Source organism: Oncorhynchus tshawytscha, linkage group LG33 (genome assembly GCF_018296145.1).
Source record: "Oncorhynchus tshawytscha isolate Ot180627B linkage group LG33, Otsh_v2.0, whole genome shotgun sequence".
In the NCBI taxonomy this organism is placed as follows: Eukaryota; Metazoa; Chordata; class Actinopteri; order Salmoniformes; family Salmonidae; genus Oncorhynchus; species Oncorhynchus tshawytscha.
The window spans coordinates 37,546,109-37,562,362 of record NC_056461.1 but is presented as its reverse complement, the minus strand read 5'-3'; the positions used below and the strand labels follow the sequence as shown (position 1 = coordinate 37,562,362).

Genomic DNA, 16,254 nt, shown 5'->3' with positions numbered 1-16,254 from the left:
CCTGGCTGACTGGTGGATCCTGGCTGACTGGCGGATCCTGGCAGACTGGCGGATCCTGGCAGACTGGCGGATCCTGGCTGACTGGCGGATCCTGGCTGACTGGCGGATCCTGGCTGACTGGCGGATCCTGGCTGGCTGGTGGTTCCGGCAGATCCTGGCTGACTGGCACTTCTGGCGGATCCTGGCCGACTGGCGGATCCTGGCCGACTGGCAGTTCTGGCGGATCCTGGCAGACTGGCGGATCCTGGCAGACTGGCGGCTCCTGGCCGACTGGCGGATCCTGGTTGACTGGCGGACCTGGAAGATTCTGGTTGACTGGCAGATCTGGAAGAGTCTGGTTGACTGGCAGATCTGGAAGAGTCTGGTTGACTGGCAGATCTGGAAGAGTCTGGTTGACTGGCAGATCTGGAAGAGTCTGGTTGACTGGCAGATCTGGAAGAGTCTGGTTGACTGGCAGATCTGGAAGAGTCTGGTTGACTGGCAGATCTGGAAGAGTCTGGCTGACTGGCAGATCTGGAAGAGTCTGGCTGGCTGGGCAGACTGGCGACGCTAGGCAGACTGGCAGTGCTGGGCAGCCTGGCGATGCTGGGCAGACTGGCGATGCTGGGCAGACTGGTGGCGCTGGGCAGACTGGCGACGCTGGGCAGACTGGCGGTGCTGGGCAGACTGGCGATTCTGGGCAGACTGGCGGCGCTGGGCAGACTGACGGCGCTGGGCAGACGGGGGGCACTGGCGGCGCTGGGCAGACTGGCGGCACTAGCTGCTCCATATAGGCTGACAGCTCTGGCGGCTTCTTGCAGACTGACAGCTCCGTGCAGACTGACAGCTCCGTGCAGACTGACAGCTCCGTGCAGACTGACAGCTCCTTGCAGACTGACAGCTCCTTGCAGACTGACAGCTCCTTGCAGACTGACAGCTCCATGCAGACTGGCTGCTCTATGCAGACTGACATCTCTGGCTGCTCCATGTAGGCTGACAGCTCTGGTGGCTCCGTGCAGACTGGAAGCTCCTTGCAGACTGGCAGCTCCTTGCAGACTGGTAGCTCCGTGCAGACTGGCAGCTCCGTGCAGACTGACAGCTCCGTGCAGACCGACAGCTCCGTGCAGACCGGCAGCTCCGTGCAGACCGGCAGCTCCGTGCAGACCGGCAGCTCCGTGCAGACCGGCAGCTCCGTGCAGACCGGCAGCTCCGTGCAGACCGGCAGCTCCGTGCAGACCGGCAGCTCCGTGCAGACCGGCAGCTCCGTGCAGACCGGCAGCTCCGTGCAGACCGGCAGCTCCGTGCAGACCGGCAGCTCCGTGCAGACTGGCAGCTCCTTACAGACTGGCAGCTCCTTGTAGACTGGCTTCACCGGAAAGGTGCAGTGAAATGTGTTGTTTCCCAAAGAAAATGTACTTATTCTATTATAATTTGACAGACCAGCTAGATCTACTGCTTCTATTATATTATGACGGACCAGCTAGATCAACTGTCTTTATTATATTATGACAGAGCAGCTAGATCTACTGTCTCTATTATATTATGACAGACCAGCTATATCTGCTGTCTCTATTGTATTATGACAGAGCAGCTAGATCTACTGTCTCTATTATATTATAACAGACTGTAACGGTTTTCTAGTGGTGATGAAGGAGAGTCGGACCAAACTGCAGCGTGTCGATTGAGATTCATGTTTAATAAAATAAAGAAACACGAACACTACACAAAACAATAAACGTAATCGAAACCGAAACAGCCTATCTAGTGCAAACTAACCGAGAGTACACATAGGACACTAAGGACAATCACCCACGACAAACTCAAAGAATATGGCTGCCTAAATATGGTTCCCAATCAGAGACAACGATAAGCACCTGCCTCTGATTGAGAACCATTCCAGACAGCCATAGACTTTGCTAGATAACCCACTAAGCTACAATCCCAATACCACCACCAAAACCCCAAGACAAACACACCACAATTACAAAAACCCCATGCCACACCCTGGCCTGACCAAATACATAAAGATAAACACAAAATACTTTGACCAGGGCGTGACAGAACCCCCCCCCTAAGGTGCGGACTCCCGAACGCACAACCTAAACCTGTAGGGGAGGGTCTGGGTGGGCATCTGTCCGCGGTGGCGGCTCTGGTGCTGGACGTGGACCCCACTCCATAATTGTCTTAGTCCACCTCCTTAGTGTCCCTTGAGTGGCGACCCTCGCCGCTAACCTTGGCCTAGGAAACCTAACAACGGGCCCCACTGGACTGAGGTAGCTCGGGACCGAGGGGAAGCTCGGGACCGAGGGGAAGCTCGGGACCGAGAGGAAGCTCGGGACCGAGAGGAAGCTCGGGACCGAGAGGAAGCTCGGGAGTGAGAGGAAGCTCAGGAGTGAGAGGAAGCTCAGGAGTGAGAGGAAGCTCAGGCAGGTTGATGGATCTACCAGATCCTGGCTGGCTGGTGGTTCCGGCATATCCTGGCTGACTGGCACTTCTGGCGGATCCTGGCTGACTGGTGGATCCTGGCTGACTGGCGGATCCTGGCTGACTGGCGGATCCTGGCTGACTGGCGGATCCTGGCTGACTGGCGGATCCTGGCTGACTGGCGGATCCTGGCTGACTGGCGGATCCTGGCAGACTGGCGGATCCTGGCAGACTGGCGGATCCTGGCCGACTGGCAGATCCTGGCCGACTGGCAGTTCTGGCGGATCCTGGCAGACTGGCGGATCCTGGCAGACTGGCGGATCCTGGCCGACTGGCAGTTCTGGCGGATCCTGGCAGACTGGTGGATCCTGGCAGACTGGTGGATCCTGGCAGACTGGTGGATCCTGGCAGACTGGCGGATCCTGGCAGACTGGCGGATCCTGGCTGACTGGCACTTCTGGTGGATCCTGGCTGACTGGCGGATCCTGGCAGACTGGCGGATCCTGGCAGACTGGTGGATCCTGGCTGACTGGCGGATCCTGGCAGACTGGCGGATCCTGGCTAACTGGCGGATCCTGGCTGACTGGCGGATCCTGGCTGGCTGGTGGTTCCGGCAGATCCTGGCTGACTGGCACTTATTATATTATGACATACCAGCTAGATCTACTGCCTCTATTATATTATGACAGACCAGCTATATCTGCTGTCTCTATTGTATTATGACAGACCAGCTAGATCTACTGTCTCTATTATATTATAACAGACCAGCTAGATCTACTGTATCTATTATATTATGACAGACCAGCTAGATCTACTGTCTCTATTATAATATGACAGACCAGCTAGATCTACTGTCTATATTATAATTTGACAGACCAGCTATATCTGCTGTCTCTATTTTATTATGACAGACCAGCTAGATCTAGTCTATATTATATTATTACAGACACGCTAGATCTACTGTCTCTATTATATTATGACAGACCAGCTTTATCTGCTGTCTCTATTGTATTATGACAGACCAGCTAGAGCTACTGTCTCTATTATATTATGACAGACCAGCTAGATCTACTGTCTCTATTATATTATGACAGAGCAGCTAGATCTACTGTCTCTATTATTTTATGACAGACCAGCTAGATCTACTGTCTCTATTATATTATGACAGACAAGCTAGATCTGCTGTCTCTACTATATTATGACAGACCAGCTAGATCTACTGTCTCTATTATATTATGACAGACCAGCTAGATCTACTGTCTCTATTATATTATGACAGACCAGCTAGATCTACTGCACTAAGTTGACAGTACCTTTAAACAGCTTGAGAAATTTCATGGCTTTAGAAGCTTCTGTTAGGCTAATTTAAAAAAAATTGAGTCAATTGGAGGTGTACCTGTGGATGTATTTCAAGGCCTTCCTTCAAACTCAGTTCCTCTTTGCTTGACATCATGGAATAATAAGCCAAGACCTCAGGAAAAAATGTAGACCTCCATAAGTCTGGTTCATCCTTGGGAGCAATTTCCAAACGCCTGAAGGTACCACCTTCATCTGTACAAACAATAATACGCAAGTATAAACACTATGGGACCACACAGTCATCATACAGCTCAGGAAGGAGACACATTCTGTCTCCTAGAGATGAACAGGAACAAAAGTATATATAGGAAAGGAAACAGGTACAAAAGCATATATATCCACTGTAAAACGAGTCCGAAATCGGCATAACCTGAAAGGCCGCTCAGCAGGAAGAAGCCTCTGCTCCAAAACCGCCATAAAATAACCAGACTACGGTTTGCAACTGCATATGGAGACAAAGATTGTAGATTTTGGAGAAATGTCCTCTGGTCTGATGGAACAAACATAGAACTGTTTGACCATAATGTTATGTTTGGAGGAAAAAGTGGGAAGCTTGCAAGGCGAAGAACACCATGCCAACCATGAAGCACGGGGGTGGCAGCATCATGTTGTGGGGGTGCTTTGCTGCAGGAGGAACTGGTGCACTTCACAAAATAGATGGCATCATGAGACAGGAAAATTATGTGGATATATTGAAGCAACATCTCAAGACATCAGTCAGGAAGTTAAAGCTTGGTCACAAATGGGTCTTCCAAATGGACAATGACCCTAATCATACTTGCAAAGTTGTTGCAAAATGGCTTAAGGACAGCAAAGTCAAGATATTGGAGTGGCCATCACAGAGCACTGACCTCAATCCTATAGAAAATGTGTGGGCAGAACTGAAAAAGCGTGTGCGAGCAAGGAGGCCTTACAAACCTGATTCAGTTACACCAGCTCTGTCAGGAGGAATGTGCCAAAATTCACCCAACTTATTGTGGGAAGCTTGTGGAAGGCTACCCGAAACGTTTGACCCAAGTTAAACAATTTAATGGCAATGCTACCAAATACTAATTGAGTGTATGTAAACGTCTGACCCACTAGGAATGTGATGAAAGAAATAAAAGCTGAAAGAAATCATTCTCAAATCAAATCAAAATCAAATCAAATTTTATTTGTCACATACACATGGTTAGCAGATGTTAATGCGAGTGTAGCGAAATGCTTGTGCTTCTAGTTCCGACAATGCAGTAATAACGAGCAAGTAATCTAACTAACAATTCCAAAAAAACTACTGTCTTATACACAGTGTAAGGGGATAAAGAATATGTACATAAGGATATATGAATGAGTGAATGAGTGATGGTACAGAGCAGCATAGGCAAGATACAGTAGATGATATCGAGTACAGTATATACATGAGATAAGTATGTAAACCAAGTGGCATAGTTAAAGTGGCTAGTGATACATGTATTACATAAGGATGCAGTCGATGATATAGAGTACAGTATCAACGTATGCATATGAGAAGAACAATGTAGGGTAAGTAACATTATATAAGGTAGCATTGTTTAAAGTGGCTAGTGATATATTTACATCATTTCCCATCAATTCCCATGATTAAAGTGGCTGGAGTAGAGTCAGTGTCATTGACAGTGTGTTGGCAGTAGCCACTCAATGTTAGTGGTGGCTGTTTAACAGTCTGATGGCCTTGAGATAGAAGCTGTTTTTCAGTCTCTCGGTCCCAGCTTTGATGCACCTGTACTGACCTCGCCTTCTGGATGACAGCGGGGTGAACAGGCAGTGGCTCGGGTGGTTGATGTCCTTGATGATCTTTATGGCCTTCCTGTAGCATCGGGTGGTGTAGGTGTCCTGGAGGGCAGGTAGTTTGCCCCCGGTGATGCGTTGTGCAGACCTCACTACCCTCTGGAGAGCCTTACGGTTGAGGGCGGTGCAGTTGCCATACCAGGCGGTGATACAGCCCGCCAGGATGCTCTCGATTGTGCATCTGTAGAAGTTTGTGAGTGCTTTTGGTGACAAGCCGAATTTCTTCAGCCACCTGAGGTTGAAGAGGCGCTGCTGCGCCTTCCTCACGATGCTGTCTGTGTGAGTGGACCAATTCAGTTTGTCTGTGATGTGTATGCCGAGGAACTTAAAACTTGCTACCCTCTCCACTACTGTTCCATCGATGTGGATGGGGGTGTTCCCTCTGCTGTTTCCTGAAGTCCACAATCATCTCCTTAGTTTTGTTGACGTTGAGTGTGAGGTTATTTTCCTGACACCACACTCCGAGGGCCCTCACCTCCTCCCTGTAGGCCGTCTCGTCGTTGTTGGTAATCAAGCCTACCACTGTTGTGTCGTCCGCAAACTTGATGATTGAGTTGGAGGCGTGCATGGCCACGCAGTCGTGGGTGAACAGGGAGTACAGGAGAGGGCTCAGAACGCACCCTTGTGGGGCCCCAGTGTTGAGGATCAGCGGGGAGGAGATATTGTTGCCTACCCTCACCACCTGGGGGCGGCCCATCAGGAAGTCCAGTACCCAGTTGCACAGGGCGGGGTCGAGACCCAGGGTCTCGAGCTTGATGACGAGCTTGGAGGGTACTATGGTGTTGAATGCCGAGCTGTAGTCGATGAACAGCATTCTCACATAGGTATTCCTCTTGTCCAGATGGGTTAGGGCAGTGTGCAGTGTGGTTGAGATTGCATCGTCTGTGGACCTATTTGGGCGGTAAGCAAATTGGAGTGGGTCAAGGGTGTCAGGTAGGGTGGAGGTGATATGGTCCTTGACTAGTCTCTCAAAGCACTTCATGATGACGGATGTGAGTGCTACGGGGCGGTAGTCATTTAGCTCAGTTACCTTAGCTTTCTTGGGAACAGGAACAATGGTGGCCCTCTTGAAGCATGTGGGAACAGCAGACTGGTATAGGGATTGATTGAATATGTCCGTAAACACACCGGCCAGCTGGTCTGCGCATGCTCTGAGGGCGCGGCTGGGGATTCTCTCATCTATTATTCTGACATTTCACATTCTTAAAATGAAGTGGTGATCCTAACTGACCTAAGACAGGGAATTTTTACTAGGATTAAATGTCAGGAATTGTGAAAAACTGAGTTTCAATGTATTTGGCTAAGGTGTATGTAAACTTCGACTTCAACTGTATGTTTGCTAACTTATTAGCCACATTATGACTGACTTGTGATCATTCCCCTTCCTGGTTTGATTGTATTAACATTCCCTGCATATATATATAATATATATCATATATAAGCCATTTAGCAAACACTTTTATTCAAAACAACTTACTCATGCATGCATACATTTTACCTACGGATGGTTGCAGGAATCAAACCCACTGCCCTGGCTATACACGTACCATGCTCTACCAACTGAGCTACCTAGGACCAGACCTTAGTTATAGTCGTCTGTTTTTGAGATATTGAAACTGATACAGTGCGTCCTGAATGGGTGGAGGCAGAAAACAGCAAACAATGTACTGTGCCAGCTTTAATTGACAACCTACCAAGAAACTACCAGGAAATGTATTGGTGAACTATATTAATCATGCATTGAACTGCATCCGTCTATTCTGCCAACAATATCTTACTGCACTTACCGCACGCATGCAATTTTGAGTAAAAAAATTCCTGTTTTTAAAACCTCTTATGCATAAACTGGGAATTTGTTATTTTTCACTGATATTATGATTGTCTTGTTTGTTTCATATTTTCAAAATAGTTAAAGCACTGTCAGTTCCACTTTCATAGATACACACAAAACCTGCAAAACCTGAATTCACATTGGTTGAGGGATTCTTTTCCTAGGAAACAGAACATGTTACTTTGCTTTGAGCATCATGTTTGAAAGAGCTTTACAAATCAAGTTATTATGAATTCATCTTTCAGATCAGGTTGCACTGCGATAAACTCAAATGTAGGTTGATTGAGAGGACATTGTGGTGGAGATTGACAGCAGACTTAGCCAATGGCAGAATTATACAGTACACCCTGACTCTAGCAGCATTCACACAGTTGTTTTCATAGTGATGTCAGCTGTAGTAGGCCACCTGTAGGCTATCAGCTATCCTGCATGTCTGGATGCCAGATTAAAGTAATTCCCCATGAAGAAAATCATCACTAATATATCATCTGGAAATACATTATTGAATGTTCTGTCATAACACCTACATTACATTTGAGTTATTTTGCAGTCGCTCTTATCTAGTAGAGAATGCATAAATGTTCATATTTGTTCATACAGGTTCCCCGCAGGAATCAAACACAGAACCCTGGCATTGCAAGTGCCATGCTCTACCAACTTAGCTACATGGGACCTAAATGAGGTTGCTATAAACATCAGGTGTTTGTTCCAACTTACGTCACACCTCTCCCATAATAAATATGTTACGATGCATGATGTTTTTATCATCATTCAAATGATCAAACAGGAAACACAGGAAGGATCAGTTTTATCAAGTCCAAAACAAGGAAACAGGGCCAAGACAACATCTTCAATTTCTATTTGATCTTTTCATGCATGAACATAGTATGAAAATGAGAGGGTTGTGTAACAGTGACGAACATATGACATAACCATTTAAAATGAACACTAACTCCATGGCAATGGTGAGATACATTAATGTATCAAATATGGGGAAACTGTCACGTTCTGACCATAGTTCTTTTGTGTTTTCTTTGTTTTAGTGTTGGTCAGGATGTGAGCTGAGTGGGCATTCTATGTTGTGTGTCTAGTTTCTATGTTTGGCCTGATATGGTTCTCAATCAGAGGCAGGTGTTAGTCATTGTCTCTGATTGGGAACCATATTTAGGTAGCCTGTCTTGTGTTGGGTTTTTGTGGGTGGTTGTCTTCTGTCTTCGTGTGTCTGCACCAGACAGAACTGTTTTGTTTTTTTCCCCACATTTGTTATTTTGTAGTGTTCCCGTTTATGGTCTTTATTAAACATGATGAACACTAACCACGCTGCGCTTTGGTCCTCTCCTTCGTCCACAGAAGAAAGCCATTACAGAAACAATTTCCTTCTAAGGTGTTATGCAATCATGGTCACAGAATAGGCCTCATAGTGGCTAATATTTATTCCTCACTGGCCTCAATCAAACTATGTAAATTGTATAGTCTATTAAAATGTATCTCTCAATATCTTCTCTTTATAGCTGAGGTCCTCAGGTCAAAGTGTCTCTTCATTCCAAAATGAGTTAAAAGGATGTTGTGTCCATATAAAAACAAACTCAAATTTTGGAGATCAGAAGGAAATACCCTAACATGGCAGAAAACGTATGCTGTTGAATTACATGCTGTTATTGTCCACTCAAGTTTAACATTGTTGTCATTTATCGCCCACCATGTGCCTTTGGAGAGTTCCTCAATGAGCTTGACACCTTGATAAGCTCCTCTCCTGATGATGGCTCACAGCTCTTCCTACTTGGCGACTTCAATCTCCTGACTTCTGCCTTAGATTAATTTCTTTCAAACTCTCTCTTTCCCCTCATTGCCTCTGTTGCCCTCACCCTTTCCCAATCCCCTCCAACTCACAAGGCAATATACTTGACCTCATCTTCACTAGAAGCTGTTTGCCAAATAATCTCCCTCCAGGACTCTGATCACTACTTTGTTTCCTTTTCTTTCCCTTTCCTCCAACACTTGCCACTCAGCCCCTACCCAGCCCTTCGCTTCTGCAGGTTCATGCTCTACAACATACGCAGAGTCTGACCCTACCTCATACAGGAAGCGGCGCAGGTCCTAATCCAGGCACTTGTCATCTCCCGTCTGGACTACTGCAACTCGCCATTGTCTGGGCTCCCCATTTGTGCCATCAAATCCCTGCAATTTATCCAGCACGCTGTAGCCCACCTGGTTTCCAACCTTTCCAAGTTCTCCCATGTCACCCCGATCCCACTGCTAGCGGCTTTTACCTTCTGCACAGATACCGGCCCTGTTTTTAGCCTGGATAATACTCGCTAGTCTACCAGTATCGGGCTGTCTCTCCACAACAACGCCGGATTCCTGCCGTAATCCCTGGACCACTACTTCTGATCTTCACAGCTAGCTTGCAGCTAGCTAGCTTACAGCTTGCAGCTAGCTAGCTCATAGCTTGCACTCACCGTGGTACCCAGTACCGAAGTTATGCCTGAGGCCCACCTCCCGGCCTACTCAGCTGTTCACCCGAACCCCACTCATACACGGCTAGAGCCCAATACTCCACCGGATCCTTGCTGTAAGCTCTGGACCTTGGCACCGGATCACCGCTGCTACCGATTGACTATAGTGGCTAACGCCCCTGCCACGAAGCTAGCACCAGTTAGCTGTGAGCAAGGCGCATCTCCGGGCAAGCAAACTAAATTCTACAATACCTCTTTCGCCATCTGGCTTGGATTCTCTGTCGACACGGCGCCCCGCCGCACCACCACGACTGGTCTGCCGATGAATATTCTATCCGCTGTGCCTTCAACCGGCCTCCGTCTGAGCAGACCCCCCTACCACCCCCAGGCTACTAACTTTAAACGCTGTGTCGCCCACATGCTAGCGTAGTGGCAGCTCCCTGTTCCATCTACTGCTGCCCCCTGGACACTATGATCACTTGGCCACATAGCTGATGCCTACTGGACTGTCCATTAATCACTGTACTGCATTCTGTTTATATGTTTTTTTATCTGTCGGCCCCAGCCGCGAACTCAGGCTCTGTGTGTAGTTAATCCGACCCTCTCTGCCTAGTCATCGCCATTTTACCTGCTGTTGTTGTGTTAGCTGATTAGCTGTTGTTGTCTCACTTGTTGTTTTAGCTAGCTCTCCCAATCAACACCTGCGATTACTGTATGCCTCGCTGTATGTCTCTCTCAAATGTCAATATGCCTTGTTGTTCAGGTTAGTTATCATTGTTTTATTTTACAATGGAGCCCTAAGTTCCACTCTTCATACCTCTGATACCTCCTTTGTCCGACCTCCCACACGTGGTGACCTAGCCCATTATAACCAGCATGTCCAGAGATACAACCTCTCTTATCATCACCCAGTGCCTGGGCTTACCTCCGCTGTACCCGCACCCCACCATACCCCTGTCTGCACATTATGCCCTGAATATATTCTACCATGCCCAGAAATCTGCTCCTTTTATTCTCTGTCCCCAACGCTCTAGGCGACCAGTTCTGATAGCCTTTAGCCTCTCCACTTCATACTACTCCTCCTCTGTTCCTCAGATGATGTGGAGGTAAATCCAGGCCCTGCATGTCCCCAGGCACCCTCATTTGTTGACTTCTGTGATCGAAAAAGCCTTGGTTTCATGCATGTCAACATCAGAATCCTCCTCCCTAAGTTTGTTTTACTCACTGCTTTAGCACACTCTGCCAACCCTGATGTCCTTGCCGTGTCTGAATCAAAGGCAAATCAAAAAATCAAAGATTTCACATACCCATTATAACATTTTCCGTCAAGATAGAACTGCCAAAGGGGGAGGAGTTGCAGTTCTACAATGCAGTAATAGCCTGCAAAGTAATCTCATAACTTTCCAAAACCCAAACAGTTCTTACTACTCATTTTAAAAAAGTATCTGTACAGAAATAAGTCTCTCATGAGTGATGGTACAGAGCAGCCTCAGTGTATACTCCCAGCTGTGCCCTGGTACACCATTTATGAATTGAGTATGCCCCCATCTAGCTTAAATTTGATCCTTTTAAAAGGATGCAGTCGATTTTGTGATCCCTAGCCTACAGATCTAGAAACATAAAATAATGAAGGTCCCAACATTATATAAGGTAGCATTGTTTAAAGTGGCTAGTGATATATTTACATCATTTCCCATCAATTCTGCCATTATTAAAGTGGCTGGGAGAGTCAGTGTCATTGACAGTGTGTTGGCAGTAGCCACTGAATGTTAGTGGTGGCTGTTTAACAGTCTGATGGCCTTGAGATAGAAGCTGTTTTTCATTCTCTCGGTCCCAGCTTTGATGCACCTGTACTGAAACTGAAGGCACGAACCACTGCTTTGAATCAGGGCAAGGTGTCTGGTAACATGACTGAATACAAACAGTGCAGCTATTCCCTCCGCAAGGCTATCAAACAAGCTAAGCGCCAGTACAGAGACAAAGTAGAATCTCAATTCAACGGCTCAGACACAAGAGGCATGTGGCAGGGTCTACAGTGTCACGGACGACAGGAAGAAACCCAGCCCAGTCACGGACCAGGATGTCTTGCTCCCTGGCAGACTAAATATTTTTTGGTTGAGGACAATACAGTGCCACTGACCAGGCGGTGCATACAGCCCATGCCAGGATGCTCTCGATTCATCTGTAGCCGTTTGTGAGTGACATTTAAACGTGACAACCCTCGCAAGGCTGCAGGCCCTGAGGTTGAAGAGCCGCGCCCTCAGAGCATGCGCCCAGCTGGCGATGCTGTCTGTGTGGACATATTCAATTTGTCTGTGAGTCTGCTGTTCCCACATGCTTCAAGACTTGGCCACCATTGTTCCCTGTTCCATCGAAAGCTGGTAACTGGGGGTGTTCCCTCTGCCCCCTGCACTCCACAATCATCTCATGAAGTGCTTGTTGAGAGAGTGTCAAGGACCACATCACCTCCACCTACCTGACACCCTTGACCCACTCCAAACTTTGCTTGACCGCCCAAATAGGTCCACAGGGATGCAATCTCAACCACACTGCACACTGCCCTAACCCATCTGGACAAGAGGAATACCTATGGAGAATGCTGTTCATCGACCTGGGGCTCGGCATTCAGGAAGTCCATAGTACCCAGTTGCATCAAGCTCGAGACCCTGGGCCTCGAGCCCGCCCTGTGCAACTGGGTACTGGTTCCTGAATGCCGCCCCCAGGTGGTGAGGGTCGATGAACAGCATCTCTCACCCGGTGATTCCTCTTCTCCAGATGGGTTAGGGCCACAAGCAGTGTGGTTGAGATTGCATCTCTGTGGACCCCTGTTCACCCACGGCTGGTGGCCATGCACGCCTCAACTCAATCATCAAGTTTGGGACGACACAACAGTGGTAGGCTTGATTACCAACAACGGTAGGCCTACAGGGAGGAGGTGAGGGCCCTGTGTGGTGTCAGGAAATAGGTCCTTGAACCTCACACTCAACGGAACAAAACTAAGGAACAATGGTGGCCCTCTTGATGATTGTGGAACAGCAGACTGGTACAGGGAGATTGAATATGTCCCCCACCGGCCAGCTGGATGGAACAGTAGTGGAGAGGGTAGGGAGTTTTAAGTTCCTGGGCCTGCAGCCTCACAGACAAACTGATGTCTTACTCACACAGACAGCAGTGAAGGAAGGCGCGCATGTTTCTTCAGGCTCAGGAGGCTGGCACTGTATTGTCCTCAAAAGCACTCAAAAAAAAGTTATTTAGTCTGCCTGGGAGCAGCACATCCTGGCGGGCTGACTGGGCTGGGTTTCTTCCTGTAGTCCGTGATTGACTGTAGACCCTGCCAGATGGTAGTGAGGTCTGCACTTCACCGGGGGCAAACTACCTGTCCTGAGGACACCTACACCACCCGATGCTGGAAGGCCATAAAGATCATCAAGGACATCAACCACCCGAGCCACTGCCTGTTCACCCCGCTGTCATCCAGAGATACCTTGAGGTCAGTTTGACAGGTGCATCAAAGCTGGGACCGTCAGAGACTGAAAAAGCAGCTTCTATCTTTCAAGGCCATCAGGTTTCTGGTTACTGTTTTAACAGCCACCACTAACATTGAGTGGCATCTTCCAACACACTGTCAATGACACTGACTCTAATCAGCCACTTTAACCATGTTGTTGTCTGGGAAATATGTAAACATCTCCCAGCCACTTTAAACAAGCAGTCTTGGATATAAGTTAGCTTACCCAGCATTATTCATCCTCAGCGTATGCCTCTTGTTTTAGTTTCTGTCTGTAGGCATCGATCATCAAAATGGATCACTAGCCACTTTAACTATGCCACTTGGTTTACATCCTCTCATATGTAATACCACCAAAATCATCTACTGTATTTCCATGCTGCTCTATAACATTTTCACTCATTCATAGAACTGCCAAATGGAAGGAGTTTTATCCCCTTACACTGTGTATAAGACAGTAGTTTTTTTGGAATTGTTTAGTTAGGGTCCATTACCCAAACAGTTATTACTGCATTAAAAAAGGAACTAGAAATAAGTCACAAGCTGTTTCCTGCTACACCCCCTAACAGCTGTGCCCTGGACACCATTTGTGACAAATAAATTTGATTTGATTTGATTTGATTTTTTAGGTCACCTAAACTGTGATATGCTCAACACCCCGGCAGTCCTACAATCTAAGCTAGATGCCCTCAATCTCACACAAATCATCAAGTAACCCACCAAGTACAACCCTAAATCTGTAAACAAGGGCACCCTCATAGATGTTATCCTGACCAACTGGCCCTCCAAATACACCTCCACTGTCTTCAATCAGGATCTCAGCGATCACTGCCTCATTGCCTGTATCCACTACGGGTCCGCAGTCAAACGACCACCCCTAATCACTGTCAAACGCTCCCTAAAACACTACTGCGAGCAGGCCTTTCTAATCGACCTGGCCCGGGTATCCTGGAAGGATATTGACCTCATCCCGTCAGTTGAGGATGCCTGATCATTCTTTAAAGATAACTTCCTCACCATCTTAGATAAGCATGCTCCGTTCAAAAAATGCAGAGCTAAGAACAGATATAGCCCCTGGTTCACTCCAGACCTGACTGCCCTCGACCAGCACAAAAACATCCTATGGCGGACTACAATAGCATCGAATAGTCCCCGCGATATGCAACTGTTCAGGGAAGTCAGGAACCAATACACACAGTCAGTCAGGAAAGCAAAGGTCAGCTTTTTCAAGCAGAAATTTGCATCCTGTAGCTCTAACTCCAAAAAGTTCTGGGACACTGTAAAGTCCATGGAGAACAAGAGCACCTCCTCCCAGCTGCCCACTGCACTGAGGCTAGTTAACACGGTCACTACCGATAAATCAATGATAATCAAAAACTTCAACAAGCATTTCTCAACAGCTGGCCATGCCATCCTCCTGGCTACTCCTTAGACCAAGATGTTTGATTATAAAATAACAGTCCAATAGAAGAGAAACACAATATAAATGACTTTATTACATGTCAAGACAATGAGCCGTGGACATTACCATCAAATAAACCTCAGGCTATAAATCATGTAAAAACACATTTTAATCAATCCAATTAATTCATTGATTGTGAACATTACAGCAATGCAAGCTATCAGAAAGTGATTAGATGAAGCAGCAGAGCTCAGCATTTGGATGGTTGGGTGGAGACAGTGGTGTTCACCATATGGTTAGACATATCAGGGAGCATCATAACAGCAGGGTTATAGGCAGGTGGATCAGAAGTCGTCATTTGAGAAAGGCCTGCAATGGCATGTTGGTCAGATGCCATCTTCATATGACCACTCCGACCATGTCAGGGGGCCCTGCCATCATATCAGGGGGCATCTCAACCCCGCTGGAGGACTGTGGGTAGGTCATGACATAGCCCTGTTGGTGTGGGGACTGTGGGCCGGTCATGATATAGCCCTGTTGATTGGGGGACTGAGGGCCGGTCATGACGTAGCTCTGTTGGTTGGGGGGCTGTGGGCCGGTTATGACGTAGCCCTGTTGGTGTGGGGACTGTGGGCCGGTCATTACGTAGCTCTGTTGGTTGGGGGACTGTGGGCCGGTTATGACGTAGCCCTGTTGGTTGGGGGACTGTGGGCTGGTCATGGTGTAGCTCTGTTGATTGGTTGTGTAGGACACATTTGAAGTGGTCATGGTAGGAGGCTGCACTTGGATGGACACAGGCTGGGTGGTTGTGAAAGTGCAGCCCTTCTTGTGCTCTTTGATCTCCCTGGCCATCTGACACCATGAGCAACAGGCACAGAAGCAGGACACCAAGATGTCCTCAAAGAGGCTTCCCTGTGGACCCACACAGACACACTTGTTTAACACTATCACACACACACACAAGTACAGAACACACATAATACCCTTATCACAGCATATGTATCTGCAACAACATGTATGTGATGTCTATATGTAATGGGAACCATTACACCTGAATGCCATATTTGTGGCGTACAGCAACCCGCATGGACAGACTTGCAGGTGGCACAATGACGGGCACCCCAATAGCAGCCATGAATGCAGGGCCTATGATGTCCATTAATGGCAGATAGGTACTCTCTCCAAACTCTCCTGTGGTGGAGCTGGCATAGCAAAGACAGCACCAGAATTCATTGCAACCTGCACACACACACAAACAGACACGTCTCATCAACAGAGAGTAATATATCCTACAAAATGGAGTTTCAGATATACGTAAAAAATAATACAAAATGCTCTGAGACCACATTGAGTTACTAAATCTTTTTGAGTTCGACCCCCTCAGATTTATTTTTATTTTTACAGAGTACAGACCTAGGCCTAGATTCAATCAGTTCCAGCAATAACCAACAACTGAATAGCAGTTTTATTGTTTTTTTTAGTTGATGTC

The 16,254-nt window shown here is 47.4% G+C and overlaps 1 protein-coding gene across 1 annotated transcript; it reads right to left on the bottom strand.

Annotated features, from left to right (window-relative positions):
- Positions 1-14,839: 14,839 nt before the first annotated feature.
- On the bottom strand, positions 14,840-16,034 carry LOC112230620 (kinesin-related protein 6). The gene is made up of 2 exons (XM_024396894.2): positions 15,841-16,034; positions 14,840-15,677 (listed from the first exon to the last, which is right to left on the bottom strand). Exons 1-2 carry the CDS (start codon positions 15,922-15,924, stop codon positions 15,165-15,167), a joined length of 597 nt encoding a protein of 198 aa, XP_024252662.2. The 5' UTR covers positions 15,925-16,034; the 3' UTR covers positions 14,840-15,164.
- Positions 16,035-16,254: the final 220 nt, after the last annotated feature.